Source organism: Opisthocomus hoazin, chromosome 5 (genome assembly GCF_030867145.1).
Source record: "Opisthocomus hoazin isolate bOpiHoa1 chromosome 5, bOpiHoa1.hap1, whole genome shotgun sequence".
Lineage (NCBI taxonomy): Eukaryota > Metazoa > Chordata > Aves > Opisthocomiformes > Opisthocomidae > Opisthocomus > Opisthocomus hoazin.
The window spans coordinates 2,480,681-2,508,293 of NC_134418.1; the positions used below are offsets into that span (position 1 = coordinate 2,480,681).

The 27,613-nt window shown below is 52.2% G+C and overlaps 1 protein-coding gene across 1 annotated transcript in view; it reads left to right on the forward strand.

Annotated features, from left to right (window-relative positions):
• Positions 1 to 14,098, forward strand: part of ADAM33 (ADAM metallopeptidase domain 33) — a 35,948-nt gene extending 21,850 nt beyond the window's left edge. Inside the window, exons 12-25 of the mRNA XM_075420252.1 lie at positions 3,155 to 3,332; positions 3,705 to 3,794; positions 4,723 to 4,918; positions 5,435 to 5,543; positions 6,085 to 6,289; positions 7,233 to 7,310; positions 8,161 to 8,269; positions 8,621 to 8,771; positions 9,404 to 9,494; positions 10,210 to 10,455; positions 10,755 to 10,918; positions 11,686 to 11,703; positions 13,000 to 13,123; positions 13,490 to 14,098. Of these exons, the coding sequence (XP_075276367.1) occupies positions 3,155 to 3,332; positions 3,705 to 3,794; positions 4,723 to 4,918; positions 5,435 to 5,543; positions 6,085 to 6,289; positions 7,233 to 7,310; positions 8,161 to 8,269; positions 8,621 to 8,771; positions 9,404 to 9,494; positions 10,210 to 10,455; positions 10,755 to 10,918; positions 11,686 to 11,703; positions 13,000 to 13,051 (1,687 nt within the window). The 3' untranslated portion in view covers positions 13,052 to 13,123; positions 13,490 to 14,098. The remainder of the gene's footprint in view (positions 1 to 3,154; positions 3,333 to 3,704; positions 3,795 to 4,722; positions 4,919 to 5,434; positions 5,544 to 6,084; positions 6,290 to 7,232; positions 7,311 to 8,160; positions 8,270 to 8,620; positions 8,772 to 9,403; positions 9,495 to 10,209; positions 10,456 to 10,754; positions 10,919 to 11,685; positions 11,704 to 12,999; positions 13,124 to 13,489) is intronic.
• Positions 14,099 to 27,613: the final 13,515 nt, after the last annotated feature.

Below are 27,613 nucleotides of genomic sequence, written 5' to 3' on the forward strand. Positions count from 1 at the left end.
TCCTACCCTGTAAGGCACCGTTGCGAAGGGGGACCCGGCTGGTTGCCCTTCTTCCCGTTTGCCCTGCACATCCCAGTTCCCTGGAGCTGGCTCATCCCGGGCTGCAGGAGCAGCCAGGGCTGGTGGTCTGCAAGGGGTAGTAGCCCCATCCCGAAAAAGCCAAGCGGTGGGAGCAAACGGATGTTGTCTGCTAGACACGTTACACGACTCCAAAGCATTTTCCTGTGATGACCCACACCTCAGCATGATGAAGTTATTCTTTATAGAATAATCACACAGAATCACAGAATGGTCGGGGTTGGCTGGGCCCTCTGTGGGTCACCCAGTCCAACCCCCTGCCCAAGCAGGGTCACCCAGAGCAGGCTGCACAGCACCGCGGCCAGGCGGGGCTGGAATATCTCCAGAGAAGGAGACTCCACAGCCTCCCTGGGCAGCCTGGGCCAGGGCTCCGTCACCCTCAGAGGGAAGAAGTTCTTCCTCATCTTCAGCTGGAGCTTCCTCTGCTTCAGTTTGTGCCCATTGCCCCTTGTCCTGTTGCTGGGCACCACTGGAAAGAGTCTGTCCCTGTCCTCCTGACCCCCACCCTGCAGATATTTAGAGGCATTTCGAAGGTCCCCTCTCAGCCTTCTCTTCTCCAGGCTGAACAAGCCCAGCTCCCTCAGCCTCTCCTCGTAGGAGAGATGCTTCAGTCCCCTCCTCATCCTCATAGCCCTCCGCTGGACTCTCTCCAGTAGCTCCTCATCTTTCTTGAACTGGGGAGCCCAGCACTGGACACAGGACTCCAGATGGGGCCTCACTAGGGCAGAGCAGAGGGGGAGGAGGACCTCCCTCGCCCTGCTGCCCACACTCCTCATGATGCACCCCAGGATCCCATTGGCCTTCTTGGCACCCAGGGCACGCTGCTGGCTCGTGGTCACCCTGTCGTCCCCCAGCACTCCCAGTCCCTCTCCGCAGAGCTGCTCTCCAGCAGGGCCGCCCCAGCCTGTCCTGGTGCCTGGGGTTGTTCCTCCCCAGGGGCAGGACCCTACCCTTGCCCTTGTTGAACCTCATCAGTATTCAACTTATAATAAAGGTCTTTATTATAAGACCGAAGCACAAGGGGTGCCCAGTCCCTTGCCACGCTGGCGGGGCCTCACGGCATTGAGCTCACATCCCTCACCCCAACCCCAAGAAATCTGGATGCGAGATGCTCCGGAGTGGCAGTCCTTTGCTTTCCCACTCTCTGGCATCCCTCTGGGATTTGTTTTCCTGGGCTTTTACGCTTTAATTCAACCCGGAGCTGTATGAAATTCAGCCGGTTGGTGCCACTTTCCCTTCCAAAGTCCTTCTCCTGCTGGGTTTTCCAGCTCCTGACAATACAGTCATCCCAGATCTCCCTGCACTGCAGAAAAGCAGCTCTTTATGCCCCGTTATTTGAACCCACCGCTCTTCCAATTAATAAATAACAGTCAAAACCCACGATGCCGCGGCAGGGTGTCCCCGGGCTGCTTTCCCGTGGCTCTCAGGGCTGTCAGACCCCGGCGCTGACCCCACGGTGTTTACTCTCTGCTGAGGTGTCTTGGGGTGGGGAAAGGCATTGCAGGACGAGGCAGTTGTGCGCTTGTTTGTCTAGTTATCCTACTAATTAATTATCCTGCCCCCACCCACCGGAGCTGAGTGCGCTGGTGCAAAGCCGTAGCAGATGCTGTAGCTCAGCTGTGCCCCTGCTCACCCCGGGCAGGCAAAGCTCTCCGAGCTGACACCTCCCCGGGGCATTTCTTCCTTCTTATTTTTGCTGACATTTTTTTTTTGTTCACCACACGGGCAGGAAACACATTTTTGACTGTCTTCAACCTGTCCCTGTTTGCGCGTTCGTGTACCAGCTTATGGGTAGAGTTATTTGCTCACCCGGGCATATTTATTTGCTCACCCTTCCCTAAATTGCACGGACTTAGAGCTTTCCCTGCAGCTCAAGAGATTTCCCCCAGACTTCAAATGTACTTTTAGAAAAAGCCCTCTGCGTCATCTCGGAAATGAGATGTTCTAATATGAAATAAAGCTTTTTTTCAGCGACGGGGGGAAATGAAACCAGCACTGAAGCGGAGAGCGGTGCACAGCTCTTACTCTCTGCTTCCTCCTTCTTAGTCCATAACACAAAAAACCCTACAAGCTTGTGCAGAATTATGGAAGAACCATGCTCAGAGCTTCTCTAGAAAATCACCGTTTCTCTCCAGCTCATTATAGGAAAGGCCATTTGGGCTGTTAGAGAAATGGCCTTATAAGTAGAAGGCTCTGATATTTTTTTTTGGTGCTGCTCAAGCTTTGTGAATGATTTCATATGGAGTGTTTTTTGTGTTTCCTTTCCATTTTTCTTTAATTTTCTGATTTTTGGTTTTTTTTGATGCTGCTCAGGCCTTTTGAATGATTTCATATGGAGTTTTTTTGTGTTTCCTTTCCATTTTTCTTTAATTTTCTGATTTTTTTTTTTCTTTGTGGTGCTGCTCAGTACTTGTGAATGATTTAATACGGAGGGTTTTTTTTCTTTCTTTTCCATTTTTCTTTAATTTTTTAGAGGATTTTTTCTCCATCTCATCCTTGCAGATATTTGAAGAGCCCCAAACGGGTATTTCCCGTCAGTGGTTCAGTGACAGCAGCCACGTGTTTAGCAGACATCCTGAGCAGACAGTTGTTGCAGATGTGGAGACCTGCCTTGCGGTTAGGACGGGGGAGGTCTGCGGTGTCCCAGGTGCAGAGGACCGAGGCACGGAGGTGGCACCTACACCAGCGTCGAGCAGGCAGAGCCTGCAGGCATGGGTGCTCCCTGGGCTTTGAGTTTCAGACCATGAGGGTCTCCAGTCTCCAAGAGGTTTCTTACTGGAGTGTTGATGCTCTGGGGGTGGTGGGCAGCAGCTCTGCTTGCCCACACCATCCCATTCTGGAGAATATTTGGGTTCAGTGTGGTGTCCGCTGGTTGTTGGTCTGGTGCTCAGCCAAGCGAGTTGGGGTGGGAGATGTTCACGGTCTTTGTGCATCTGGCCAGTGGTGGCTTCTGCTCTTGGAAGGGTTGGTGCCAGTTTGCCCGTGTCCTTACTTCCTAGCTCTGACTGTGGTTTTCCACCTTCTCCTGGTCCCGATCACCCTGGTTCCCATCCCTCCCCATCTGTCCCCTGCGCAGACACCCCTTCCCTCGCGTGTTCAGCTCCTGCAGCAAGAGGCAGCTGGAGAACTACTTCCAGAAGGGAGGTGGCATGTGTCTCTTCAACCTGCCCGACACCAAGGACCTGGTGGTGGGACGGAAATGTGGCAACGGCTTTCTGGAGGAAGGAGAAGACTGTGACTGCGGGGAGGTGGAGGTACGGTGCTGGCTGCTGCATCGGTTTCCTGCAGAGGCTTTTGCATCTCAGCTCAGCTGCTGGGCAGCAGGACGTGGCCCACGTGGAGAGGGGTCTTTCCAAGGCAAAGGGGTTTGCTGGTCACCACAGGGACTCCATCCCAAGGGCTCTTCCCCATCCCACCTTCCTAAATCCATTTAACCTGGGCCTGCCTTGCTTCTTGACTTTGCCCCAGGGTGCTCAGGTCTTCCTTATCCATTGCCGTGCCTCAGTTTCCCCATCAGCAAAAGGAGAAGAGCAATGCTGTGATGGGTGGAGAAGGGGCTGGGGGTAGCAATGGGGACGGGATGGACTCAGTGATCGTGGTGGTGTCTTCTTCTTCTCCCCACACAGGAGTGCACCAACCCGTGCTGCAATGCGCACAATTGCACGCTGAAGGAGGGGGCCCAGTGTGCCCATGGCGACTGCTGCCAGAGCTGCAAGGTAAGCCCCCCACCGTGCCCCCCACCGTGTCCCCCTGCCCTCTAGTGGGCTGTGCAGGGAGATACGGGCCCTACCATTCCCTCAGGACCCATGTGCCGCATGTCCAGAAGGTCAAACCCCCCCCAGACCCAAATGAGGAGGGTTATGCGTAACCTTGTGTCCGCAGGAGAGTCTCTGCTGGCTGCTTCATGGCTGGGGTCGCACCCAGGAATTTCACTTTATACTTTGACAGCCCCATATAGTCCTGCAGGGGACATTATAGGTGGCTTATGGGCCCAAGCTGTACCAGGAGGCACAGAATCACACAGAATCACAGAATGGTCGGGGTTGGAAGGGACCTCTGTGGGTCACCCAGCCCAACCCCCTGCCCAAGCAGGGTCACCCACAGCAGGCTGCACAGCACCGCGTCCAGGCGGGTCTGGAATATCTCCAGAGATGGAGACTCCACAGCCTCCCTGGGCAGCCTGGGCCAGGGCTCCGTCACCCTCAGAGGGAAGAAGTTCTTCCTCATCTTCAGCTGGAGCTTCCTCTGCTTCAGTTTGTGCCCCTTGCCCCTTGTCCTGTCGCTGGGCACCACTGGAAAGAGTCTGGCCCCGTCCTCCTGACCCCCACCCTGCAGATATTTAGAGGCATTTCGAAGGTCCCCTCTCAGCCTTCTCTTCTCCAGACTGAACAAGTCCAGCTCCCTCAACCTCTCCTCGTAGCAGAGATGCTCCAGCCCCCTCCTCACCCTCGTAGCCCTCCGCTGGACTCTCTCCAGTAGCTCCTCGTCTTTCTTGAAGTGGGGAGCCCAGCACTGGACACAGGACTCCAGATGGGGCCTCCCCAGGGCAGAGTAGAGGGGGAGGAGAGCCTCCCTGACCACCAATCACAGCTTGGCCCCTTTGCTACCCCTCAGCGCTGATGTTTCTCTCTCCTCTTGCGGCAGCTGAAGGTGGCTGGGACCATCTGCAGGGAAGCAGCGGGATCCTGTGACCTTCCCGAGTACTGCACAGGTGCCTCGCCCTACTGCCCGGCCAACGTCTATCTGCTGGACGGCTCATCCTGTGCCTATGGCGAGGCTTACTGCAACAACGGCATGTGCATGACCCACCACCAGCAGTGCGTCCAGCTCTGGGGACCAGGTGAGTCCCACCAGCCCCAGCCACCCCTGGTGGCCTACACACAAGCATCTGCGGATGTCTAGAAATGCCCCGGTTGAGATGTCACCAGGGCAATGTCTGCGAGCGTGGAGGAAACCACGTCCCATGGCTCCTGTCCGGAGCAGGAGCCACGTTGGGTCTCAGCGCTCTGTCTGCACGTGGCGTCCCCATGGGCCACACGGTGGTGGGTTGGAGGGGTTGTGCTGTCCCCATCCAGGGTTGAGGTCTGCGGCCGTGGGGCTGGTGTGGGGGGCTGGGGGTGCTGTCAACGCACGCTTAGAGGTCCCTGATCCTCTGCAGTGCCCGTCCAGCCACTGCATACTGCCCATACATTGCATACAGCCCCCCATATGGCCCCATGCTGCACGTGACTCCATATGCTGCACGTGACCTCCTCTACTTGTGGCTTCCTCTGCAAGCATCCAGCCACCGCTCCCGGTTTTGATATTTCTGGCTGCTTTCCCCATGCCCACATGGACCTTTCCTCCCTCCCTGCAGGTGCCTGGCCAGCCCCGGACGCCTGTTTCCAGGACGTGAACATGGCTGGGAACACCTACGGCAACTGCGGCAAAGACAGCCAAGGGCGCTACGTGAAATGCGACAAGAGGTGGGTGCAGCGCTGGCACCCATGGGTGCCCCATGTCCTCCTCCTGTACGCACAGCCCCCTGCTGCCCACCCCTGCAGAGGGGCTGGCAGGGTCCTACCCCAACCTCCTGGCATCACCCCTTGGGCCAGATCTGGTCTGGACCTGAGGAAGCCGCCAGGTTCTTCCTCGGCTCAGTCCCCATTACTGCTGGGAGGTTGTCCCACCGCGCATCACCTCCCAACCCAGCCTGAAGGGAAAATCAAAGACAGCATCAGCAGGAGACACTATTTAGAGGGCGTGTGCTCTTCAGTATTCCCAGTTAGACAAGGAATGTTGGAGAGACCACCCCTGCCTATTCCCTCCAGCATTTCTCTGCACTGTCCATGATTTATCCAAGTCCTTTCTGAACCTGCTGAGCCTCTCCCATCACAACCTGCTCTGGCCATAAATTCACAGGGAGGCGAACCATCAGGCAGCGGGGCCAAGGGTGATGGGACAGGGAGGGTGAGGTGGCTGGTACCCACATCTCCTGCCCTCACCTCGTCTGTGTCCTGCTCCTAGGGATGCTATGTGTGGCAAGATCCAGTGCCAGAGCTCAGCTAAGAAGCCCCAGGGGACCAACACTGTCTCCATCGACACCACCATCCGTTTCAACGGGCGGGAGGTGAAGTGCCGGGGCACCTACATGTACACCGCGAAGGACGACGAAGAAGACCTCTCCGACCCCGGGCTGGTGATGACGGGGACAAAATGTGGAGATGGGATGGTGAGTACCTCTTCCTAGGGCTGGGGTCTCCTCCAGGAGATCTGCTCCTTAGCTCTTGTCCCAGCTCCAGTGTAGACATTGGCTCTTCTCTGCATTACAGCTGGGCTATGGGATGTGGTTTCCTCCATGCTTGCAGACGTTGCCCTGGTGGCATCTCAGCTGGGGCATTTCTAGACATCCCCAGATGCTTGTGTGTAGGCCACCAAATCTCCTCTCTGGCCTTCATGCTGCTTTACTGATTTAATGCATAGTGGAGCAACCCCAACAAGAATGGCATGCCCCAGGACTTGATGGATGAGGCTTCCTCCTATCAATAAACTGTTTCCCAGGGATAAGCTGGGTTAGGAATCAAGACAACAGATCCAAAGAGATGCTGCTAACTGAGCTTCAGGTTTTTTTACAGCCCCTGCATCTCCATGTACCTCACAGAGGGTCAGTTCAGCTGAGAAAGGGCTGGTTGACAACACGGTAGCAGGGGATGCACGCCAGACAGAGCTGGCTGGGGAGATAGGGCCTTTGCTGCTTGGCATTTTAATTGAGAAATTTTCATCCCAGTTTGGGATGGAAGGCCAAAACGTCAACATTTACATGAGAAAGGATGGCTGGTTTTGAAATCCAATGTTTTTCTTGGCTGGTGCTTGCCTTTTAGAGCCAGATGGGAAATGCCTTCTCCAGGAGCTGCCAGGTGGGTTGTCAGGGGAGGAGTGGGAGTGGTGGTGGCTGGGCTCCTCTGAGCCGTCCTGGATGGGGGAATGGCAGAGGTTTCCTGGACTGTGCTGAAAATTGGAGTGAAATGCGTTGACCTGGAACAGTATGATTTAACCAACCTGCATTTTCCAACGGACAACGTCCTTCCAGAGGACTCCCATCTGTGAAGCCAGAAGATCTTTGTCCCTTCTGTCTCAGGTCTTTCTCTAACCTCAACTTCTTGTCTCTCTCTCAGGTTTGCAAAGATCGCCGGTGCCAGAATGCTTCCCTTTTTGAGCTGGAAAAGTGCGTTTCCCGGTGCAATGGCCATGGGGTGAGTTGTTGCCCGAGACCTACAGCAGGCTCCTGAGATAAGGGCAGATTCTTAAGCGAAACCAAGTGTCTCCCACAGGGATGAGCCTTGAAACGCAGTGGGCATCTGCTTTTCATAACTCTCTCATGCATCAGCTATGGGTGAGACTGAGCTGAGATCTTTGCTTAACCGTGTCCAAGTTAGAGGAAGAAGATCACTCGTGATGTAAGGACCAGCTGCAAAATTTGGATCAGGGTCCCATTTGAACCGGAGATTGTTTAGAGCAGGTGCCTGTTCCCTCTGAGAGCAAAGCAAGGGTTAGAAACACAACTGGGATTGCAAAAAGGCAGGGAAATGGTTCAGTGAACAGAAAGAGCCGCTATTGTCCAAAGCTTAAAGGCTACAAAGATTTGACCTTTGCAGAACACAGGGCTTTGTCAGATGAGGCAACAGCAATGCTATGTTTTAATGGGAAGATCCCAAGGGGAAGATGTTCAGCAAACTTCTGGCCTAACACAAAGTATTGAGGGCATCAGGCATGTCTAGTCAAGAGGTGTGAAAACTGAGGGTATAAGTTGGTCTTCAAGGTTTCTGCAAAGAGCAGGGAGATGAAAGTGCCAACAAAAAAACATCTCTATTCGTTGCAATCACACATTTGAGGGCAACACAGACATGACCCTTCCAACCCAAACTATTCTATGATTCTGTGATTCCACGATGAACCAGGTGGTATTCAAGGGCTAAATACTGGCAGGGGTTAAGCTCCTTCAGCCTGGACTCCTGCCATTGGCCATCTGCTCTTATCCCCACTGTATAGACCAGCATTTCCATACATCCCCCGTGGTCTCCAGCGCTCCTTCTCTCCCGTCAGGTCTGCAACAGCAACAAGAACTGCCACTGCGATGCCGGCTGGGCTCCTCCCTACTGCGAGAAGCCGGGCTTGGGTGGCAGCGTGGACAGTGGCCCTGTGCAGCGCGACAGTGAGTCATGACTTCTTGTCTGGTGCCTTGTCACAGTGGTGGGGCTGGAGCAGTACCATGAGAGGGAGAGATGGGGTGATAAAGCTGCTGGCAGCTCTGCTCCCACTTGTGCTGGGTTGGGTCCGTTCAGGCAGACTCACAGCCTGTGCCCAGCTCTGGTTGCTTGCTGGCCACCCATTTTTATCAGAGGCCACCAGATGGTACTGCTCCCTTTCTGGAGGTGTGGGCAGCAATGATGTCTCTAACCTGGGTGGCCAGGAAAGGGCAGACGCGACCGATGTCTCCATTGAGTGGAGATGGAGGCGGCTGGCTCGCCCAGTCCTGCACTTATCTTTGTGCTTTCCCTGCCAGATCATGAAGCCATCTTAATCAGCATTCTGCTCATCTTCCTGCTCTTCCTCCCGGCCTTGATGATGATCACTTACTTTTGGTATCGGCGCGAGAACTCGCTCCTGAATAAATGGATAAAGGAGATGAGGAGGAGAAGCCAGGAGACATACAGGTGGGTGATGCATCCTAAATCCCTCCTCTCCTGAGGACCCAGTGACACCCTGAAACCTTGTTTTCTTGCTACTGGCAGCATCCAGCCTGGTAGGAACAGTTGTGGGGGAGCTGGTGGTGCACAGTGCCAGTTTCAAACTGGTATGAGACCTGGTTGAGATACGAAGAGCTCTCTCCTGTGACAATCTGAGACCATCAGCTCTCCCCTGAGCAGAGGACAGGAATGATCAGCTGGACAGGACAACCAGAGAGAGTGATGATGAGGGTGGCCTGGTACCAAGGAGCTTTCTCACCATCTGTTTCTATCAGGCTGCAAGAACTAGAAGGGCTCTAAAGTAGCGCTGAATTTAGATATTCTTATTCTTTCCCCTCCCAGTACAAGTATGGGCACACAGATGCCTCAGAGCCACTGCAATAATTTGGGAAAAAAAACCCAGAACCAAACAGCCTCCTTCATTACCCTCATTATCTCAAGACAGACTTGTCACCCCTGCTCACCCAGCACTGCAGGACTGTTAATGATCTGTTAACAAAGACAGGATCTTGCTGATGTGCAGCATTTTGGGACACAGCTGTTGCAAAAATGATTGCTTTATTTTGCCATCTGTGATTTACGTTTCTGATCCCGGGCAGGAACAAAACCACGAGTCGGAAGTCAACCAGTGGCCATCCCAAAGCCGCTTTCACCTTGCGGAACATTTCCACCTCCAGCCACACTAATAAAGTAAGTCATAACTCACCTTCCAGGTTTGCTTTCCCTCCCTGGGACTTGATACTTGTGGGTGATCACACCTCCCTCTAGCAGCTGGTGCTCTGTGTTGGTTTCCATTACATCTACACTGTGAGCTCTTGGTCAGTAGGACACATCTCTCCTAAAATGAGTCTGTTGAGGTCTGCCTGCTCAAGAAGACCCAGATGATTGCCAGGAGCCTCCGCCGGGAAATTGCCCATCACCATGGCAAAGCTTAGCAGGGGCTCTGCAATCCCACTGATGACTTTGTGCCGGGTCTCCGGGGAAGCAGATGCTTCTGCTGCTGGTTGTGTCAGCTCTGGTGACCTTGGTATGGGTCAGCCTGGGGCTGAATTCAGGAAGACTTTAGTTTTTTTGAGCACTGCCACAGTGACTGAGAGCAGGGCAGAACAGATGCTGTCTCCCATCTCTGTCATTCAGTCTGGTGGAAATCTGGTGTGGATTCACCAGAGCTGGCCCTGGTCCAGATCTCCTGAGCCCAGCACCTTTCTCATCCCTACGTGCTTTCGTATGGTTAGTGAGGAGCAAGCATGTTCAGCTTTTGGGTGGGATGGTGAAAGTGGAATAAACACCCCGTGCTCCTCATGCAACTCCCTAGCACCCAGACCTTTAGGGGACATCTACTTTCCGGCACCCAGGAAAATGCACCTAAGATTTTCTCCATTCTTTTGCTTTCTCGTCCCTCCAGGCAACACGGGCTGTGTTCCCCCCCAAACCCAGAGCTCACCAGCCTGGCTCTCAGCCTGTCAACGTTGTCCACCCTCTTCGCCCGGCTCCCCACTCCGTCCCTTCACGCCCAAGAGACCCCAAGCCTGCCAGGCCACCTCCGCCAGTCAGCAAATCGCCCATGGTCCCCACCAAAACGGTCGTCTCCCAGGCTAAGCTGCCACCTCCAAAGAAACCTCTTCCCTGCAGCCCTGTGAGGACCCCGCTGGTGAGCTTTGCTGGTTGGCTGTGCTTTCCTGCCAGACTCGTAGAAATTCCCTGGGTTTTGGCTGCCTGTGGCTCTTCTGGGTTGGGCACTACTGAGGAGCTGTCACGCCATCCTGAGATGACTCTGTTACAACGGTGAAGAAAGCTCATTAGATAATGAGAATATTTTAAGGTAGTTTGGGTGGTGTCGTTACATGCTTTGAAGCATCTCAGCTCTGCAGCAGGGGAGAGAGGTTTGCAGGAGGTCACTGGATGCTCTTCTAAGGATATTGTCTCTCCCCATACACTTTGTGATCCCAGATTGTCCCAAAGCACCAGCCCCCCCGTCGGCCGCTACCTGGAAGTCCCCTTCTGGCCAAAGAGCTGCCTCCTGCACATGGACAGACCCTGCTGGTCATGGTCCCTCCTACCAACTTCAAGGCGTCGGGTGCCAGTGCCATGAGCCACCCCACGAGGCCATTAAAGTAAGTTGAGAGAGGAGTTGAGCTATTTCCCACCACTGCTGGGGTCCTGCAGGTGGGCACGGTGGGGGGTCTTGTAGGTCACATCTGGGTGAGACATCCCAAATGTCACCGCGGTGTGCTCTGGTCTGCTCCTTGTGGTGTCTTCACTGTGACCTGGGCTGCTCCTGCTCCTCCCCGGTATGGCTGGTGTGTACGGGCCAGGCTGCTGAGGAGAAGCAGGAGTGCTCTGTGCTCTGGGCGGTGTGGGTCTGTACCTGCTGTTGTAGCTACAGAGAAGTTTGAAGCCCACCAGCTTTGAGGTAACTGGCGTGTGGAGCATTGGGGATCTTTGGTGTGGGGCATCTGGGAGCAGCAGCAACAGGCAGAAAGGAAATCGGAAGATGTCCCAAATCCTGCTACCTGGAGAGCAACCACAACCAAAGTGTTTGTCCGGATGAGGACCCTACGTACATAAACAATCCTGTGCCCATGCTCTCTCTTGCGTGGTGCAGGAGAAAAGCCTGCCCACCCGAGCAAGGTACCTGTGGGTGTCTGGGGTCTGCAGCCATGCCTCCACCTGGCAGGAGCCCACAGGGTTTGGGTAAAGTTGACCAGTGATGACCGAGGTTGGGACTTTGGGTCTTACAGGGGTTATGGGGGATGCTGTCCTTTGGTGGGTGCATGTGGCTCCTTGTCCCAGAGCACGAGGGGGCTGTTGGTGAGCTGCTGGGGGACAGTGGAGTGAAGGGATGGACACTGATGCTCTGTTTCATCTTTCCTCCCTACAGACCGATGCCACCTCAAAGGTGAGTCACAGACACCATGTAGGACCATGGGGACTGCTTGTGGGGGGATGGCCTTTGGTTAAGCACTGGGCTGGGAACCAGGAGACTGGAGATTAAATGTCCGCCTTCCCAGAGGCTCCTAGATGAGGAGGACATAGCCCCTCTGGGTACTCCAGCAACAGCAGGACTTGGGCATCTGCATCCAAGGGAATGGAGGACTCAGGTTTTCCAGTTTGGAGCTGGGAGATGAAGTCCAAGTCCTTTACAACATCACTGCTACTTTCAACCCTTGCTATGCTGCTGAATCCTCTGGATATGATAGGTCAATGGAGCCTCAAGGGATCACCCTTGCATCTGCTCCTGCTAGTCAGGCTTGTGGGTCATATCCAGCCATGGAGAGCAGGCACCATGCTGGAGTGAAGTTGGCTCTCATCCCGAGACAGTCTGCTTTGCTAATTACTGCTTTGCTGCTCTTGGACTATTTTAGGTTCCTATGTCTTTGTAGTTGCCACCACAAGGAGGCTGAATATGCCCCAAAATTTCTTAGTGTAACTCAATCCCTATAGCAGATAAATCTCTTCTAGTGGATAAAGCAGGCCTGTTCTCTGGTACCGAAAGAGAAAGATTTGGCACACCCCAGCAGCCAAACTCGGCTTCCTCCCCAGATGGTGTAGTTTGCTGCCCACCGGGAGTGGTCCCTGGCCATCCTCCCTTGAAATGGTGCCCATATAAAAAAGTTTTGACTGGCAGGGTCAGACTTGTTCCAGGGAGCAGGACATGCCCATGTGCTGATCTGGATTCATTACTTGACACCCCCAACATGGTCAGAGAGGGCCAGGGAACTGTTTTCTTTTCTAGATGGAAGAGGTGAGAGATTTTGTGATTCCCAGGATGGACTGTAGGATCCATGTCGGGTTGTTGATTTGGTGACATCTCTTGGTAGCGCGTGAATCACCTTGGCTGTTTTTGGGAAGCTGAGAGCAGTAACCCCTTCGGGGACATGGTTCCCGCAGTTGGTGGGCTCGCAGTTCTCACTGCTGGTTACTGCTTGGTGACACCGCATGCTTTGGTGGACTTTGCATCCTATCAGGGTTTTGTGGGTATGCCAGAGGAAAACACCTCAAAGCGATACAGTTTGGGGTTGTATTTTTGAGAGAGGACAAGTGTGACCATGGCAGTCCCAGGTCCCCTCTGGTCTCAGGGACAGCAGCTGGTCTGTCTTCCCCGAGCTGTGGAAAAATGGTTGTGGTGGAGGTAGTGGATGCTTGGTCTCTGTACTCAAATGAGTTGTCTCCTTTCTCTTTCTTGTCACTTTAGGCCAGTCCCAGCCATCAAAGTCCAATCAGCCTCCTTCCTCTTGAAGAAGTGACAAACCAAGGACACCTTAAGCCCATCCTTCCTGAGCTGGCTCTCCTGATTTGCACTGCTGCTGGCGACAGGGGTCTTTTATTCCTCTCTTGTTTTATTTGTCTTTTGATACCAGAGGACTATTTTTTTAAGACAGAATATGTATTCAGCACGAAAACTCTAGTGGTGGGCGGCGGAGAGGGGAAATCGGTACTATGATATATCTAAGGGTTGGGGTGGGCTGGTGGTGGGGTTACCACGATGGAGACTCCACCAAAGCTCCTGGCATCGCTTCCTTGCCAATTTACCCCCCAGCTTTAGTTTCTTCTTGGCATTGCACATGGGCTGCGATGGGGTGACTTAGGGTCAAGAGAACATCCAGCACTGACAAAAGATGCTGATGACAGTGACACCGAAAGCCTTGTAATTTCCTTCTAGCTACCTCCTCCTTCTCCTCCAGGCCTGGTGAGACCCCACCACCACCATTGCCACCAGAGTTCAACGCTGGGCATTGTCTCCGGGGAGACATTTACCATGAGAGCAAAGTGGTTTCCAGTTTGGACTGTGCCATACAGTGCTGGGACATTTCCACGAAGGATCCAAGTTCTCAGGCTTCTCCTGGCCTCCTGCCTGATTGCACAAGAAAAAGCAGTGACAGTCCTGGGGTTTTACCTGGAAGGAGAAGCTGTCTGGGAAATGGTTTGATATCTGAAGTGCTGGTGGCAGCTGGCTACCAGGGTGCTTTCAAGGGGCTCAGGAGCCCTCCATAAACATTGCGTGTTCCCTGCTCATGGGGCAAGCCCAGCAGTGGCTCTGTGAGCTGCTAACACTCTGCTGTCCAAAGGGGGAAGGAGCCACAAGCTGGGAACAAGAGCAGGAAGACCTCCTGCCTGTGTCATCGGCTTGCCCAAAGGCCTTGGCCAAGCCGTTGCATTTCTCTGTGCCTCAGTTCCCCCCATCTGTAAAATGGGGGGGTAATACCTACCTCACAGGGGTGTTGTGAGGTTTAACAAAATGATGTCTTGAAAGGGCTTTACAATCCTCAAAAGAAAGGTGCTGTTGACCTGCACAGTACTGTACCGTGCCACTTTCCTGTGACTTGACATGCGGCTCTGTCAGGGTCTGAAATGAGAACAAAGGCTTTGTGCAGTCCCCTGGCTCCACCGGCTCTTTTCTTGCTCAGAAGTTCCCTGAGCCTTTAGACACCAAGGTCTCCGGGTCTCCTACCACAATGGTGCAAACAGATCCCTGGAGCCCCTTCTGTCAGCCCTTAAACCTGGGATCATTCGCTCCAACTGCGTGTGACATGTCAACCACCCTGGGGTAGATCCCATCTGACCCAGGACAAATCTTTCGGAGATGTGTCCAACCAGTGTAAAGTCTGTTTGTGGTGTAAGTTCAGGGACAATCCTCAGAAACTCTTCTGGTGTTTTGTTATCTCCAGTGTTACAAAACAAGCTGCTAATTGCAAGTTGTTGTTAAGGCCACCTTAACCTAAGCTGTCCTTACTCTTTTATGATCAGGCTTTGTTCTGAAGTCTTTGGCCATGCATGTGGGTCTTCCCTGAAGTATTTCTGGTACCTCTGTATCTTTCTTGGTTGGTGGATGTAGGATCCAGCATCTCCTCTTACTCTGATAACAAGTCACAGAATCACAGAGTCGTTTAGGTTGAAAGAGATCTCTTGAGATCATAGAATCATAGAATCATAGAAAGTTCTGGGTTGGAAGGGACCCCTCTGGAGGACAGGATAGGTGAACCGGTCCCTAACCCTTCCCAGGATCACATTCTTTTTAGCGGTCTCCCAAGGACTTCTGACATGGTCAGACTGGAGGAAGGAGCCTACAGAGCTCCTGGAGAGGGGAAACCTTGCTCCCTGCCTGTGAATGCCCTCCCTGCTACTGTCCAGTACAGGTGTTAGCAGAGGGTTAAACAGCTGGAGAGGGTTTGGAGAAGTTGCTGCAATGATAAAGTGGCTGGAGAAAACTTTCCTCAATGAGTCGGACCATTTAGCTTAGTGACAAAGTGAGGGATGACAGTGCTGCAGTCAAAAAACCACTTTACTCTGAGACCAGAAATTCACATCAAGCTGATGCGATGTCCCCGGGCTTGGATTCTTGCCTATTAATGTCACCTCCCTGGCCATCACACTCCCCTTTATCTTCTCCTGTTACCAGTGGGGAGACACGGGGAGTTCACAGAATCATAGAATCCCAGCATGGTGGGGGTTGGAAGGAACCTCTGTGGGTCACCCAGCCCAAACCCCTGCCCAAGCAGGGTCACCCAGAGCAGGCTGCACAGCACCGCGGCCAGGTGGGTCTTGAATATCTCCAGAGAAGGAGACTCCACAGCCTCCCTGGGCAGCCTGGGCCAGGGCTCCGTCACCCTCAGAGGGAAGAAGTTCTTCCTCATCTTCAGCTGGAGCTTCCTCTGCTTCAGTTTGTGCCTGTTGCCCCTTGTCCTGTCGCTGGGCACCACTGGAAAGAGTCTGGCCCCGTCCTCCTGACCCCCACCCTGCAGATATTTAGAGGCATTTCAAAGGTCCCCTCGCAGCCTTCTCTTCTCCAGGCTGAACAAGCCCAGCTCCCTCAGCCTTTCCTCGTAGGAGAGATGCTCCAGTCCCCTCCTCATCCTCGTAGCCCTCCGCTGGACTCTCTCCAGTAGCTCCTCATCTTTCTTGAAGTGGGGAGCCCAGAACTGGACACAGGACTCCAGATGGGGCCTCCCCAGGGCAAAGTAGAGGGGGAGGAGAACCTCCCTCGACCTTCTGACCACACTCCTCTTCATGCATCCCAGGATCCCATAGGCCTTCTTGGCAGCCAGGGCACACTGAGTTGACCCTCCACAGCTACCCAAACTTCACCAACAGTGCAGAGCCAGGACACGCACATTCGGGGGCTAAATTTGATCTATTTGGGCTAGAAAGGAATTGATAGAACCCCCCATTTCTGATCTCAGAGATCCTGCAGAGTTATACTGGTCTAGGGCTCTGCTCAGCAGCACAATAAGCACTCTAAAGATATTTTCACCTTTCTCAAAGACTGTTTATCTACCTGGGAGATGTCCTTGCATGCACCAGTGGGTTTTTCTTGAGGCAGATTGGCTGTGCCGTGATGCAGAATGACCCGTCACATCCCCATCCCCAGGCAGAGCAGCAGTGCTGAGAACAGCCCTCCCAGTCCACATGCCCAGCCCAGCCCAGCTCCCCTGCCCTTGATCTACCAGCTGGCTCACTGCTCGAAGTGGAGGTACGAGAAGATCCTAATTCATCAATGACGCAGATGAAGAGTTAGAATGCACCCTCAGCAACTTTGCTGATGACACGAAACTGGGAGGAGCGGTGGATACACCGGCAGGCTGTCCTGCCGTCCAGCGAGACCTGGACAGGCTGGAGAGTTGGGCAGAGAGGAACCTGATGAGGTTCAACAAGGGCAAGGGCAGGATCCTGCACCTGGGGAGGAACAACCCCAGGCACCAGTACAGGCTGGGGCGGACCTGCTGGAGAGCAGCTTTGTGGAGAGGGACTGGGAGTGCTGGGGGACGACAGGTCAACCCTGAGCCAGCAGCGTGCCCTGGCTGCCTAGAAAGCCAGTGGGATCCTGGGGTGCATTAGGAGAATGCACGATAATCTGTTCGCTGGCTTTGTCTAATCTAAGATGGTCACAGGGAGTACAGGTGGGTGGTGCCCATCCTGATGCATCCACAAGTGCAAGACGTGGCCTGTGGTTCATGGGATGGGCAGGATTTGGTGCCTGGGTAGAGAAATTCATGAATCCAGGGAGGGCTTTTGGGTGTCCAGACGACACTAGATGGCAGCCGATGACCATGCAAGCCTCTGCTCAGCCTTACTTCTGAGTTCCTGCTGCGATTTCCAAGGACCAGATCCTCAGCTGCAGCTTTTCTCCTTGCTCTTCACCCCCTCTCCATCACCTGCAATCCCAGTAAAAACATGAGCTGGGTGTGAAATCTGCTAAGTGCTTCTGATGACTTGTTGCACTTGAAGTCCGTCGAAGGGGAGCTCTCCCCTTAGTAAAAGGGTCTGCTGTGAGTTTGAGTACCTTTGGAAAATGATGGTGGAGAGCTGAAAAACCACAGCCCTTCACCGTACCGTGTCTTCAGCATCAAAGGCACCTTCCTGGCTAATGGAGCCTTGCTCAGACAGCATGTGCTTGGTGAAGGGGAAAGCTCCCGTCCCGCATCAGTCATTTCGCTGGAACCTGGGGGCACTGAGACGTGCATCGTGCTCTCGTCTGCTACTTCAATGTCTTTCAGTCTTCCTAAGGTTTGGAGGGGTGGATGTGGGACAGAGGATCAGAGCAATTTCACCTTCGTCACCTTGGCATTTCTGGGTGCTCGTCCCAGCTTTGCTGCTGTGTAGGCCAACTCAAACGTCACATCTGTCCCCGCATGCACTTTGAGGTGGAGACCAGCACCGGAGTGAGTACACGGAGTGCTGTAACCTGCTTTAGCCCATCTGCATTTTTTGGCATTGGCCTGGATGTCTCTTGCGACAAAACAGTCTGCAAAATGCTACGTCTGCTGGGAGGCTGGTCCTCACCGTTTCCTCTCCAGTCAGGTAAGGTAGAACCTGGGACCGTGATTACAGAGACGTGTGCTGAAACTCTGCACCTCCAGTCAGGTCCTGAGCAAGGGCTGAGGCTGAGAGGCTCAGGCTGATGCTTCGCTGGTGGTTTGAGCAGTCCCTTTGCGTGCACGTTTCTCATTTATCCGTGTGGCAGAGTTTGTGAGGCTGGAACAGGGAAGACAAAAACCTCCTGGCTGCCTGAGGAGAACGTGTCTACATCAAAAGGCTTTATGTTATACCTGCTGGAGAGAGCAATGACAATTCCCAGCAACATCTTGGAAGACAGAATGGGCCCATCCACTTGGTCCGTCTAGTCCAATATCCAATTTCCAACAGCAACAAGAGCCATGCATTTCAGAAGACAGGTGGAGCAAAGCCCAGCTCCTTTCAAATTTTAACCTGATCCCTGATGGAGCCTGGTGCCAGCGCTGTGCGCTGTCTGGTGTAATTGCCCTTATGTTCTTCAACCCTCCAGCAATGGAGAGCCCATACTGCTCCAGGGTCCATCTTCCTGTCCCTTTCTCCCAGCAGTACAAATGTTTTCCCCAGCTTCACTCTGATTTACCGAACTCTTTCTTCCTCCTGCACTGAGATGCTCCAGGTCCTTTGCAGAAAAGATGGGGTAGAAGTTAAGCTGAGGTAACTTGGGTGACTCATCCCCAGCGGTGTCTCTTTCTCTGCACAGCTGCTCTTCTCTCGCTGTGTCTCATCGCCGTCAGCATGCTTGCCAAGACTTCTGAGGTTCCTGCACATCAGGCACTTTGGAAACAGCAAAATGGAGAGCTCGTGATCCAGCCTGCTATGAAATTACTGGGGACCTCTTGGCTTTTGGGATGCTTTCACTCTTACTGGGGCTGATTAGGAGGTGTAGGGATGTGTGTGGTGGTGGTTGAACGTCTCCCAGGCTTCCTTTTAACACGGTGGCCTCCTTTGAATTAAACATCAAAATGATACGGCAGGCACAGCCTCAACCAGAGAGAAAGGTCCTGCTGAGCTGATAGGACTCATTTGGGCCCATTCTGGTCATGGAGGTGGCCAAGGAGATGTGACACTGTAGGGAAACAGCTTGGGTGGCAGTGGAGAAGAGGCTACAGCTGGCGTCATCTCCATGTCAGCAACACTACCCTGAGACTGAGCTATTGGCCACAGACAGATGTGGCCAGGGCGCTGGGTCTGGGTTAGGTCCCACATTTGAGGCAGGACTGATGTAACTCAGTGTGACAAGGACACCATGGCTCTGTGGATGTCCAGCCCCAGCACAGCTGCCCCAGCATGTTAATGGTGTAAATGGGACTGACTGCTTTTCCCTGTGAAGCAGAAGCAATCCCAGGTTGCAAAGGGACTCACAACTGTACCACCCTGGCCATGCCAGGGGGATGCTGTCACCCACCCCACTTGTGATGAAGCTGGTAAGATCTCCTTGCCTTTGGGCGTGTTGCTTCATCTGCCTCTGTGCCTTGGTTTCCCTCAGTTTGTGAAATGGAGCCGTTGGTCCTTCATCTGTCCCACCTGTGCCCTGTCCTGCCCAGTCACCGTGGGGTGCAAGAGCCACAGCAAGAGGCCAGATCCTGACCCACAGCAGCTCCATGGGCTTCTGGCCTGCTTGGGCTCTGCGGAGGTTTCTAAGGGGTGAAAGGGTATGGAAGGACCAAGCAATGGAGAGGGAAGGGGAGAGTCCCCAGGGATTGAATGGCTTCCAGTGAGCTTCAGAAATAGCCAGGGGAGATGTTCTGGAGCACACTGGGAAGTCACCTTGGGACAAGAAGTGTCCTCCTTGGTTCCCTGGAGCCTGAATGTCAAGGTGCATCGAGTTTGCACCGAGTTCATTGTGGCTGTCCTGGCGCCGGACAGGCTCTGTCCCCTTGGATGCAGCATGAGGTGACATTGCTAATGTAAAATATAAAAACATCTTTTTATTGTTCTCATTTAATGGTTCGTTGGAGAGGTGAGGGGGATGGACACCTGAACTGGGACCAGCTACTGGCAGGCAACACACTCACGGGCATGCAGAGCTGCAGGCAGACAAGTGCATGCACAGAGCCAAAGGAAAAAAAGAAGGAAAAAGGGGGAAAAAAAAGGCAGTGAAGCGGTTAATGAAGAGGCTCCTGCAGCCGAGGAAGTTGAACCATTCATCATCTTCCAGTGCCTTTTTTTTTTTACTTTTACTTTATTTGTCTTTTGCAGAAGACGATTGCTCTCTCCACCCGTTCCTTCCATTTCGGGGGCTGATAACTCTCTCCTCGGAGCCAAGAATGGTCCCATTAAAAATGAAAGTATAAAGCACAGCTTGATTTTAATTCACTGCGTCAACATTTCTATATATACAGAGGGAAGGAAAGAAATAAATTTATAGTATTATACACACAGACATGCTGAAGACTGGGGTCCTGTTGAGTGCTGTCACTGAAGTGTTGCCTAAAGCTGATGTCGTATCTCTCTAATTTCCAAGGATTTCTTAAAGAAGTGAGCGTCTTTCAAGTCCCAGCACTATGAAGTACAAAGCGAGCTTGGAGATGGAGTGCTTTTGTGTCAGCAGTGTCAAAGTAGGATGCAGCTCTCCCTCTCCAACTTTCCTTTTGGTTTTAAATCCTTGCTCGGAGAAATAAATGAAGGAATCAGTGCAAGTCTGGACAACATTTGGAGCCGAGGAGAAGCCCTGCCTGGTGGCTTCCTGATGATGTGGCATCCTGATGGAAAGATGCTGCTGTTCACCGTGTTTGGAAGAACATCAGTCAGCAGAGGCAGGGCTGAACCTGGATATCAGAGAGCGCATGCTATGTGCCTGTTTTGGTCCCAGATGCTCAGCTGAGATAACCAAACCAAACCATTCCGAAGAAGTAAAATCAGGAAGTTGGAAAATGTAGAAATGGGGGTGGAGACACCACAGTGTGTTTTCAAATGCACTGCATGAGACCCAAGAGTCCAGCTCTTGTCAACAGATGAGATATATAAATGAAGGAGGATCTGTTCTGGCCTAATTAGCAACAATGCACCTATTTACTGCCTTGAGAAACCCACCTAAGAGGACTTTTGTAGCCTCCTTGACTCAGTGGCCACTAAGGATATGCTATGAGATGTTTGCAGAGGACAGTCATGACTAACCAGGAACTGAATGGGCCTGACAGCGCCCAGGAGAATGGCTGAGTTTTCTTTTGCTCCCCCCCAGCCCACACCTCCACTGTGCTTGTCTGCAGCAAAGCGCTGAAGGTCAGGATGTTGCTCACCAGCCTTCCTACTTGGACAGGGAAAGCTGGTGGGACACTCACCAGGGACAGAGGGCTCTTTATGGCTATTACTGCCACTTCTTTGGCAGCCAAAGGTGCTGTAGAGAGCTTAGTGCTCTCTACAATTACTTGAAAAGAGGTTGTAGTGAGGCAGGTGTTGGTCTCTTCTCCCAGGTAACCAGCGATAGGATGAGGGGCAATGGCCTCAAGTTGCGTCAGGGGAGGTTTAGATTAGATATTAGCAAAAATTTCTTTCCTGAAAGAGTGGTCAGGAGTTGGAACAGGCTGCCCAGGGAGGTGGTTGAGTCCCCATCCCCGGAGGTGTTTAAAAAACTTGTAGATCTGGCACTTCAGGATTTGGTTTGGTAGGAATGGTGGTGTTGGGTTAACAGTTGGACTTTGTGATCTTAGAGGTCTTTTCCAACCTATGATTCTATGAAGAAATAGGCAGAATGTCATAAAGAGATCATTTTATCTTTACTGAGTTTGCATAAAAAAAAATATAGAAGCTGTTTCCGTCCAAAGTAGCCTCCTGTAACTGAGGGACTTCATGTACTTTGTGATCCCTAGGCTTGCAGAGCAAGGAGCTTTGGTCATGTCTGCGCTCGTAGATTAAAATGTGCTTGGGAATGTTTTGGGGGTCCTGAGGCCAATGGCATAGAGCAGTCTTCATCTGCGTTATTAAATTCTTCTGCCTTCAAAACAAAGTGGCCATCAGCAAACTGTCTGCTGGGATGATTCATGGGCCACCAAGGTGGCTGACCCATGCAAGAATTATATAGTGCTTTGTGCTGAGGCCAGACGTGTGTCAGGGAGGACTAACAATTCAGCAGCTTGAGTTCAGTCTGCTGTTCAGTTCATGAGTACAGACACAGCTTTTGGGACTAGGCTGAGAAGGAATATGTTTCATCTCTGCGGCTCTCCTCAACCAAGAACGGTCCGTTTTTGGCCCTCCTGCTTCTGGCTGTGACTGGTAGAGAATGGGTGAAGACAAAAGAAGAGTCCTTAAAGTCATCTTAGGCAACATCAGTGCAAAAGAACTGATCAAAGAGGTACTTACAAATGTCTAAATGAGTCATCCCTGGTGCCAACAACTACTTTCATTTTGAGAAACCGGTTATTCCTGTGGTCAGTGATGTATATGAGGAACAAGAAAATGTTAGCACCCTTGCAAGGCTCCTTTCATTTATGAATAGTCACCTTACCATTCCCAGCTGGATCTACTCGATACAGCTTTCGGACTAATTTTCTGGCAAGGTGTGAATTTACCCTTTTGGATTCACAGCAAGATTCTGCTAACGTGAAGAAGGCCAGAAAGCACAAGGGGAAGGGCAAGACAGAGCTTACAGCTGCAGGCCAGGACCTACAGTGGTAGGACTGAAACAGAGCATCGCCAGAGCCTGAGACCCACTCTTACATGGTGGCCCCATCAAGACAGTTCCTGCTGTGCAAAGGTCTCCAGCCACAGACAGGTGTGTTGGGGCAGGACCTGAGCTGGGTGTGTGCATCAGGTCAAACACGCAGGACAGAGATACAGATGTCATCTAGGGAATATGTGACAGGAGGTACCTGGTCTCCACTGGACTCAAGGTGACCAAAGGCCAGAGTCCAACCTGCCAAGCCGTCCTGTTGGCTTTGCTTAGTGAATCCAAAATGAGCCACAGTTTGGACACCCAGCTTAATTTTCTCCTGGGCATAAAAAAAACCAGGTGGCTTTTTTCAGTTATTGTTTTATTCTGCTTTGTTTTGTTGGGTTTTCTCCCCCTTCCTGCCTTTTCCGGAAGGAAAAGCCACAACTGCAAGACAAAATTTAGTCATTCTTCGAGTTCCATTATCTGGGCAGCTGTTCCAGATAATTCCTGGAGCGATTTTTTCACCACACCGTCTCCTCAACAGTGCCTTTCCCGGGAGGGTTTTGCCCATGACAAGCTTTTGTATTGCAAGCAGCTCAGGACTGAGTCAAGGTTTTCTTGTCTGTTCCTGTGCCTTGTCTCTACAGGGCTCTGTTCCCGGGCACTTTACTGGCATCGGTTGTGCAGTTTGGTCCTTGCATGTTTTTCGTTTTTATACCAGCAGTGAAAATAGCTCAGTTCCCTTTGATGTTCCCTTGGATGGAGTGCTTTTTTTTTTTCTTTCTTTCTTCCCCTTTTAGAACAAAAGCAGAAGAAAATCAATTTAAACAAGATGCAGAAAGGTTTCAAAACACAGTCTTAATCAAGTCAGCTTTGCCTCCGATCTTCCTCCGGCTCAGCTCTGAACCACCCCCCCAAACCTGGCAGTTAATGACAAAAGAAAATCAACGATGACAGACTTTGAAATCCTTGGCACTGAGTGACATGCACAATACCTGAAAAAATAACACCGGATAACGGGCTGGAGAACTTTCTCCATTAAACTTCAAAAACCTCCTTGTTTTCTGGAATGGGAAATGGCTGCTCTTCTTCCCTGTGCTGTCTTATTAGAGAAAAGGCCCATGAGTATAGATAAATTGAGCTCTGCTGTGTTGTCAGCAGGAGGTCATGTTCTACTCCAGGGCTTGCAGAGCTGAGACTGGGCCATCCCAAGCATCCACATGATGCTGTCCCGTTCATTTGTCCTGCCACACACTGGGAATGTCTTGTGGCAGAGGGTGGAGGAGCACAGGTAAAAGTGGCATGACTGCCCTTTTGGATGCCCATGTGCTGGATCTTCAACACTGCTCAGACAAAACCTTGGTGTAAGAAGAGTCTTGAGACCTGCTGGTCCTTTTTTCTGTGAAACGGTCTTGGTAGCTTCACACCTGGTCTGAACTCTGCTAGCTGGACCTTGCCAGCTCTGCAGAGAGCAGAGGTCCTCAGGCATTGCTCAAGTAGAGCTTGCAAAGCTGGTGTCTCCCTGAGAGCCAGGGAATGACCATGGGGTTGCTGGCAACCACCCCAGAACAAACACTGCTACTGATGGAGGGTTGCCACAGAGCTCTGTGACCCTCTGGACAGGCGAAGGTCCTCTCTTGGTTTTCAGAAAGTGAATTTCATCCATTCCCAAGAACCACAGAGATGCTGGTTGGAAGGGACCTCTGTCAGCTGTCTCGAGTGTCTGCTCAGAGTCTCTACTCGTCTTCTTTCCAGGAAAAGGCCCGTGGTAATCGCACTTAGTGTCTGGTCGATTCCAACACCCTTGCCAGCTTCAACAAGAGAGTCTTATAAAACCTGAGCTATGCTGAAGGGATGAGTCTCATGCTGAGTAAGACCCAGCCCCTCCTTGTAAGACTCCTCAGGGCTCCTTTCAGCCCCTGTCCCCCGATTGACTTCTATAAGCACATGAGTGTGGGTCACACCACCTGCTAAGGTTGGCTTGTTCCAGCTCTGATGGTGGTGATTCACTTTTTTACCATCACAGTTCTGCAAATACACAAAGACTCTGCCAAACACTGACCCAGCCCCAAGGCCTTGAAGATTGCTGGTTTTGCCACCATCGACCTCCAAAACCACGTAACACTTGAAGTCCTCATGACTCCAGGGCTGATTAAGATTCTCTCCCACTTATTTCCGCTCCTTACCAGCACACAACAGGAGTTACTGTGTTTAGGACCCTGTTTGCTTGCTCTGCTGATGAAGGAGGGCTGAGCAGATTTTGTACAAGAACTGACACAAGGTGGACTCCGTACTTTCTCCTTGATCCCTAAAGACCAGCAAAACTCAGCCTGGAGTGAACGCAGGAGACGGATGATTTGCAGCAGAATACCAATTTTGATGATTATATGCTGCACCGACACACCATCAGAATAACAGGGGCAGCTGATGGATTTGGTAGCGCCAGGCGCTTAACGTTCTGCCTCTTGTCATTTCGTGGTTCTAATGGCTTCTCTGTGATTTGTTAGATTGCACGACCTCAAGGACATCCAGCTCCCTCCTTCTTTTCTCTTCCCTCCTTCTCTTCCCGTGCATCCGGACGTGCACCTTTGTTTTAATAGAATCTAAATGACATGTCTCTGCTTTGGACAGAGTTCAGGAAAGCCATCGCAAGGACAGTAAAACCACAAGCATCCTATGAATGATTTCAGCTCTCCCTTGATGAGCGGGTGACCTGTTCCAGCAATGAAGCTCGGGGGCTATTGATTCAGCTCAGGGCAGTTTTGTGGGTTTTTGCTGAATTGGCTTGGCATGTTGGCTGGAGATTACACCTGTTTTCACGACAAGAATGAATAGCTGCTGAGCTGCCCTGCCTCCCTGCCACCCAGCAGGACTGGGAATGGAGGAACTGCTCCAGGAAGAGTCAAGGTGTCACATAAAGACTTGATGCATTTCCAGTCATAGACTTTACTTCACTGTCACCTGCTCATGGGACCAGAGGTGGTGCCTGGGTTGGGGAAGCCAAGGTCTTCCTAGTTCCCAGGACCAGAAATACATCCTGGCTAAATCCTATCGTCCATGTAGGAACAAGACCCCAGCATGCACTGTGCCATCTCACAGCCCTACCTTGCTTTCCAAGCACAGAAAATCCTCATGCATGAGTACAGCCTGCAGGAATACCAGAGATAGGTCCTAGTTAGGGCCAGGGGCAGCCAGACACCTTGACTGTGTAGGTCGAGCAGAATGGACCTCCAGACACACAGAACCCCTCATGCTTGTGCCTGCCTCCAAGTCATCTCCTGCGAAAGTCTTTTAAGGGGATGGGAAATAGAGACAGCGTCTTTGATGTCTTGGAGATAGTTCTGGAGGCCACTCTGAAATTGCCAGTCATTGGGTCTCACCTGGCTGCTTCTCTGAAATCACTGGATGAAGTTCTTTGCTGGGATGACAGTGTGACAGCAAATGATTTTCCTCCAGGACTGGTCTGAATGGGTGGGTTTATAAACGCGTGCAGAGCCGCCTCCCTGTGAGGATAAAGAACTTTTGCACAAACCGCAGAGCTGGACCATGGCATCGGTTCACAGGAGTTTGGCTCTTGTCCCATCCCTGCTGACCCATCTGGCCTGGCCTCACCATACTCTTACCCTCCTGCCCCCAAAGCTGGGAGGAATCAAGTAGGCAGTGGTGTCTCTTCACTACATTTCAGTTGACTGTGAGCAAGGGTGGCTCCTGCTCTCCAGATATTCTGCCCAAATTTTGCCTCTTCTGCTTAAACCAAGTTGGTTCTGTCTTTTTTGGAGGAAGCTGGGTAAGTCACGCTGCACATGTCTTGTTGGCATGGAGAGGAGTCACTGTTTAGCACACATTATAAAGACTAATGGGGACAGCCATTAGTGACTGAGAAACCAGTGTCTCCTGAGACCAGTCATCTACATCCTATGCGATGCCCTGGTGTAACTCATGTGTCCTCTCTGTGCTGCTCCAGAAGGCTGCAGGTGTCTTACATACCTTTGGACATCTCAGGTAGCAAAAGATGCCTAAATTCAGGCAGCTGTGACAGAGCACTGGAACAGGCTGCCCAGAGGGGTTGTGGAGTCTCCTTCTCTGGAGATTTAAAAAACCTGACCGGACGTGGTCCTGTGCAGCCTTCTCTGGGTGACCCTGCTTTGGCAGGGGGTAGGACTAAATGATCCCCAGAGGTCCCTTCCAACCCTCACCGTTCTGTGACTCTGAACTGAACGGAGGCTTTGGTCTGCACGGGCTGTGACAGGAGCGTAGACACCTACACTTAGACACTGAAATTTATGTGTTCCCATCTATCAGCTAATCCCGCCTAGGGATTCAATGTGGTTGTTAATAATAAGTGTCTAGCAGGGCAGGAGGGAACTGTCTCAATTATTAGGCTTATTCAGCCTTGAAAAAATCATTGCTGCGCTGTTGGACACCTGCGGTGACAGAGCTGCTCGCAGGATGTCTCAGGAGATGGTGGACCCTGCAGCTTAGCTGGAGGGGGGTTGGCTTGAACACGTTGGCTGGGGTGAGGCACAGATGAGACCCTATGTATGGTGTGAAAGCAGCGAGGGGAGGAGATGGAAAGCCCACAGCTGGCCTTCCTCTTGTCCAAGGAGGGCAATGCATATGCTGGCTGGGAAGTTGCGGCTGCGGCAAACAGAAGTGGTCCCACACTGCAGACCTACCCCGTTGTCTAGTGGAGAAGGCAAAGGGGTTTATGCAGAAAGCTGTGGACCAGCCCAGCCCCTGGGTTCCCCTCTTCCCTGCGAGGTATGATCCTGTCGCCTTTGTAGCAGGACTCAATTTGCTCCTGCTCCCATTTTGCTCCTCACTTTGGGATGGCCACAAAAATGATCCGAGGGCTGAAACACCTCTGCTGTGACAAAAGGCTGGGAGAGCTGAGGCTGTTCAGCCTGGAGAAGAGATGGTTCCATGGAGAACTTGTGGAAACATTCCTGTGCTTAAAGGGGGCTTATAAAGAAAGTTGGGGAGAAACTTTTCATCAGGGCCTGTTGTGACAGGACAAGGGGTGATGGTTTTAAACTAAAGGAGGGTCAATTCAGACTGGGTATAAGGAAGAAATTTTTTGCACTGAGGGTGGTAAACCCTGGCACAGGCTGCCCAAAGAGGCGGTCGATGCCCCCTCCCTGGAAATGTTCAAGGCCAGGTTGGATGGGGCTCTGAGCACCCTGTTCCAGTTGAAGATGTCCCTGCTCATTGCAGGGGGGTTGGACTGGATGATCTTCAAAGGTCCCTTCCAATCCAAACTACTCCATGATTCTGTGTCGCAAGTTGCTCTTCTTTGGCTTTGACAGCTCAGTCAATAACAGCCTCCTGTGTTTTCCCTCCTGACACATGGGGCTTTCTCCTTTCTCTTTTCTCAACTTCCAGATTCCACTTAAGCTTCATAACTGAAAAATCCAGTCTCTCTGTC